A 5,712-nucleotide genomic window follows, 5' to 3' on the forward strand; every position below is an offset into this window, starting at 1 on the left:
TTTTCTTCGTCAGCTGTGATCTTTTTGACGATTTTCTTCTTGATGCGCTTAATTTTTCCATTCTCTTGTGTTTCGGAAACTGTTTCTGTGATTTTTGTTTGCTCCTGTTTTGGACGTTTCTGTTCATGTGTGGATATCTTGATTGTTTGTTGCATGTCTGTGTCTTCGTTTTTCTGTTCAGAAAAGAGATATTGTTAAAACTGTTGCGCTTGTGTTAGTCACCTGGTTTTGAGCTGTGCGAGTTTTTGTTAGTTGAAAGAAATAAGAACGTTTCATATTATCTTTAACTCAATTCGGTTGATGTTGCTTTCTTTATGAAATTTGGAGGTGTCATACGATCTAATTTTTGCAGTTTTTTATGCTGTTTTTTGGCTGTACATTTTTACTTTATGGAGCTTTGTTCTTTTGTTATGTTGTTTTTGTTCATTTACTAGGTTTCTTTAAATACAAATTAAGAGCTTTTCTTTTTTCCTTCAGTTTTTGAACAATTTTAGTTTGATGCTGGAAACAGACTTGGCTGAGTTCTAGTCGGAAAGGCGAGCCAGCGAAATCAGCTGCATTGAGTTAATGTTTAGAGTTTCTTTTCTTTTTCTTTTTTTGAAAGAAAGTACTAATTTACCAAGTTTACTGACAGGTTGCTGCGAAATATTCCGTCTAGAGGGGCCTTGGGGGAGGTAGAGTACACTCTTATCACAGGCCTGTAGGCAAAAGCTAAGAAATATTTAGGGCCTTCGCCCTAAGATAGGAGGGTCAGTTGGCCAAGCAATGAGGATGCGTACTACTGTTGAACAGAGCTAAATTATCCAAATTCGATAAACTGTTTCATTTTTCAAAAAGGATTCAGCTGAAAGATTATTTTTCTGAAAAAGTTTTGTTATTTATTCTGTCTCTCAACTACACCCCTGATCAACATTTAAGCCCCTCCTTAAAGTCTTGGTGCTATTTCGAAGTGTGCTACGTTAGAAAATTACCGTACAGAGGAAAGGTGAAGACCTGGGCAAATTTATTGCATAACCCTGCGACATCGCTGGTACGTCTCCGAGGCCTAGCCAAGTCTGTCTCTTCCCCTTCTTTTGTTAAAATAATTTTTTTTTACATTGAACTATAACTCGCACAGCCCTATTTCCTGTTTCAAATATATACCTGTATGCTTGTTTTTCTTTGTAGCGTAACAGATGTTGTTTCAGTGATTCTCTCTTCTTCGGTGTCCAGATCCCTCGTCGATTGCCTGGTGTCAATTGCTTTCTGGTCTGCTTGCGGAATTTGATCGTGAAGTGTTTCTGTAACATTCTTACCTTATTTAGATTTTCGTGCAATTATAATCTTATTAGGCAATCTTTTTCTTTTATTCCAATTTTCCTTATTCTGATTTCGAGGAACAAACTTTTGTGCTTCGTATGGTTTTAGTTCTTTTATACAGTTCATAAACTATGACTTTTACAGCTACAGAGTATATAAAATATAGCATTTGTCCAGTAAATGAATTAACAAGAAAAAATTCAAGTCACGTGATTTTAAAAACATCACAAAAGGGGTTACCATTAAAAATGAGGGACACAGAAAGTTGCAGAGCCCATACTTATTGAAAATGTGAAATTGAACTATATGTTAAAGACATTTTTTGGTTTCTGATTGCAAGGTTTAAATAATGTCTAATTTTTCGAAGAAAAAGTGTACAATTTAAAGGACGGCCATATGTGGGGAAAACTCCGTCGATCGGTCGGTTAAGCGATCGAGAGCCAGGGATACGTGAAACTCTGCGTAACAAAGCCAAATTATCTTCAAAATCGACAAACCCATGTTTTTTTTGGGGGGGGGGAAGACCAACGATTATTATTATGTAAAAACATTGGTACTTTGAAGCCAAGTTTCGACGCAAAACTCCGCATGGTCACACCGGCTCCTGCGCCAGGGACTGCTGGCACTCTTTCACTAAGACGCTCCTTTCTCGAGAACCAGGTGTCGTAGATAAATTTTAAATAGTCGACTAAAAAGCTTAAAGTCAACGGCCGGTGTACACTTTTTATCTAAATCGGCATTCGATACCCCTTTTGCGTCACCATTTGGCTTAAAAGTACCAATAGTTTTGCAAAATAATTATCCTTGTTCTTCCCTCTTTCCAAAAATATATGGGTTCGTCGATTCCTGGCGCTCGATCGCTCAACCAACCGCTCGACCCATCTCTCTTGGGTGCGTTCAGATAAGGAAAAACAGGGCGGCGGGGCAATTGAGCGACCGATCGAGCGAGCGGCGCAAAGCGCAGATATGCCCAAATATACTGTTGTTCATCTAAATGAGGTATTTCATTGGTGTTAAGAAGATCAGGAAGAAGAAGCCAGAACGTAACAAGCCTTCAACTGTTTTTCGGAAATCGACTGCTTTGTAATTGTTTTAGCAGACGATTTTCGAAAAACATTTGAAGGCTCGTTATGTTCTAGCTTCTTCTTCCTTCTTCTTTATACCAATAAAATACCTCACTACTTCATAAGAAGGTGGTACAACACATCTTAGGACCGTCTTTTTTAGTAATTCAGGTGTACAACAGAAACCTATTAGAGAATGTTCGTGACCTGCGCCGCTCGCTCGATCGCTCGCTTGATCACCCAGGCGCCCTGTTTTGCCTTATCTAAACGGGAGGCGAGGCGGTGCTGGGTAGGCGATGCCATGCGGGCCGTGCCGGGTGCAGGGCTACGCTTCCGATCGTCTAATGAAAGCCGTTTTGGCATGAAAGTGGGTCAACATACACCTTTTTGGAAAGGTGACAGTGTAGAAATGATCATTCTGTAAAATTATGAGTACTTTGATCCCTCATATTTGAGAGGGGAGTGTTTGGAACGAAGGACTCGGATTGGAATAGTCAAGGATCGTTTTAAAACTGTGAATCCGCATGTTTAGAGACGTCCAGATAGCAGTAGATAAATGTTTATTCTTCGAGAACCAGCCATCGTAAAAAACGCATAGAAATAGGAATGGAAAGCTGAAAGTCTAGCGCAAAATAGGCTCGCTTCATGTTTAGGTCTAGGACGTCTCAAAAAAAAGTCACAACTTTAAAACGGTCTTTTACTATTATTCCAATCCTAGTCCTTCGTTCCAAACACTCCCCTCTCAAATATGAGGGGTCAAAGTACTCATATTTTTACAGAATGATCATCTTTACATTGTCATCTTTCCAAAAAGGTATATGTTGACATACTTTCATGCCAAAACGGCTTTCATAAGACGATCAGAAGCGTAGACCCGCACAACCGGCACGGCCTGCCCGGACGGCCCACCACACAGCATCACGCGCCTACCCAGCACCGCCTCGCCTCCCGTTCGTTGTGGGGGCACTCTTAAAGGGATAGCCCTTAAGAAAGCTTCTCATATAAAGTTATAAGACTGCTAATCAAAAGAAAGAATGTTCTTGTAAATTTGTAGGGCTCCTACTGATTTAACGAAAGATAAAATAATTGCACAGCGTTAGATAAATGTTAGTATTTTGATGAACTGTACAAACTAAACGTACAATAAACGGGTTGTGCGCAAGCGCCAAATATTTACCATAAGCTCAGAATTAAGAGGCAAATGGCTTAAGTCAACAATGGCACATTTGCGCAGAACGCCATCTACTGTACGATATTTGAACTAAATAAAAGAAACGTTTTATATCACTAATCCCATAAACCCTATTAAACCATACCAGCACAAGTATACACCGAGGTTTCACGTCAAATGGGTTTGATGCACTTACAGGCTCCCCGTATATTAATTTCCCGTCCTTTACCAATATTTTGACACTGCTATAAAAATAATGGTATGAAGAGTGGAAGAGTTCATTTTGATTGATTCATTGTGTTAACAAAAAGCATTGTTTAGTTAGTAGAAGTCATTCCCGATGAAGATAGGAGAGTGAGAAAAAATCCCTTCTAATTCGCAACATCTGCCCACTGTCCGTTTTTGCTTTCCCCGTGCTTCTTCAACTTACAGTAAGATATTGGTAAAGTACGTTTTATAGAGTTTTGGGAACGTTAAATTGCCATGCATATTCTTACCAAAGTGTGAATAATTTGATCTTTGAGGCATAAATGAGAAATTCAACGAGCGCACCGCAGAGCGTCTTGAGACATTACTTTGGCGTTGTTTCAATTGTGTTCACCCGTTATTTTACCTTATTAGAGAGTTGATTCAATTGTTTTACTATGCAACGCGACATCACTCTCGGTGACTCAAAGACATCTTTTGATGAAGCTACTACTGAATACATGAACACACACCTTTGGAAGAATACAGATGGGAACTTAAAGTGTCTCCCGAACTTTTACAATATTTTGGTTTATTGCAGTATGTTTGCATTTTAAAAATGGACGAATTGTCATCATTTTGTTAAGTATAAAGATATGCCAGGACTTACCTTGTTTGGTCTGGGTTGTTTGGGCATGAAGCTCGTCGTTTGTTGTTTGTTTAGCTTTGACCAAGGGATATGGCAAAAGTGTGTCCAGTGGTTCTGTAATGCGGATCATGTTTAATATAAGTTTTAACAAGTATACCATGTTTTGGGTAATAAGCATGTGTCGTAAACGGTCTCATTCATTTTGACCGCTACAACGATTAAGCGAACCGTGACTGTTTCCAAGAACCTTATTTTTATTTAAAAAGAGTGCAGTGGTTCGTGAAACTGTTTATCTGACTCTTACGGCAGGTTGCGTCGGTAAAATTGTGGCACTCTATAGCAATGTGGTCATGACTTTGAGACGGAATCACACCGTGTTGGCAATTTATCACTGCCTTAGATAATCCAAACTCGTCTAAGGTATATTTCAAAACTGTATCAAAAAACGTCACTAACGTTTAGCGAAACGCATATAATGATGCTAAAATCCGCTCGAATGTGGCACAGTTCCTACAAGAGTCTTTCTCTTTAAGAGTGGTCGAACGAACGGACGATGCATGATAATGAAGTGAAATGTAAATTGAAGTTTTTACACACTGGAAAAACAAGTGTTTAATGTTAAACGCCAATTGGTGCTTAAATTCAAGTGTGCATTTTCTCAACACATTGTGGTGTTTGAAAAGGTTAAGCTTCAAGTGGTGTTTAAATTTTAAACACTTCCGAAAAGTATAGCAGCTGCACGCCATGTGGTTTCAATAGATTTGTGTGTGTCCAAGTGTGCAGAATCTAAACGTTTACAAAATGTTTAAAATGTGCACACCACTCAAGTGTGCAGCTTGAGCTTAACGCCATGTAATGTTTAAAATCATAACTTAAACACGTCCGCGTTCAAATTATGCACACTTGTTTTATTAGTGTATTTGTAGCGAATTTGATTAAATAACTTTATAAAGGAAAGAGTTAGAAAAAATTGTTTTCCCGTACAATTACTGACACTTGTGTGAAGAGGTGTTCGGACGCGAGAATGTGGACACTGCCTTCCCAACTCATTTGGAACTAATATTGAGAGAGCATATTAATCCTGTTCATTGCCCTTCTCCTAAACGTTACATAATATAATATATAGGGGTCAACTTGAAAGCCCACAGGTAAATAGTTTGTTCGACCGTTCTTTAAGAGAAAGCCTTTAAGGTGACACAGGACTGAAACTTGAGAATTTGGGCAAAAAAACAGCTATTTCAAGTTTAAAATAGAGATGCTCTTTAAATAAAAAAAACGCTCTCCAAAGCAATTTAAGTTAGATTATTGCGGTTCTTTTAAGGTATAGTATGCCTATAGTTAAA

The 5,712-nt window shown here is 38.6% G+C and overlaps 1 protein-coding gene across 9 annotated transcripts in view; it reads right to left on the reverse strand.

The window, feature by feature from the left end:
- Positions 1-5,712, reverse strand: part of LOC113211101 (titin) — a 113,539-nt gene that overhangs the window by 34,640 nt on the left and 73,187 nt on the right. For 6 of the 9 annotated variants that reach the window (XM_052268285.1, XM_052268283.1, XM_052268284.1 and 3 more), the window contains one exon: positions 4,391-4,483. The exons of the other annotated variants lie outside the window; for them this stretch is intronic. In XM_052268285.1, coding sequence (XP_052124245.1) covers positions 4,391-4,483 — 93 coding nt within the window. The remainder of the gene's footprint in view (positions 1-4,390; positions 4,484-5,712) is intronic. 9 annotated transcript variants of the gene reach the window in all.

This window comes from Frankliniella occidentalis, unplaced genomic scaffold (genome assembly GCF_000697945.3).
Source record: "Frankliniella occidentalis isolate FOCC.00 unplaced genomic scaffold, Focc_3.1 Scaffold66, whole genome shotgun sequence".
NCBI classification, from domain to species: Eukaryota; Metazoa; Arthropoda; class Insecta; order Thysanoptera; family Thripidae; genus Frankliniella; species Frankliniella occidentalis.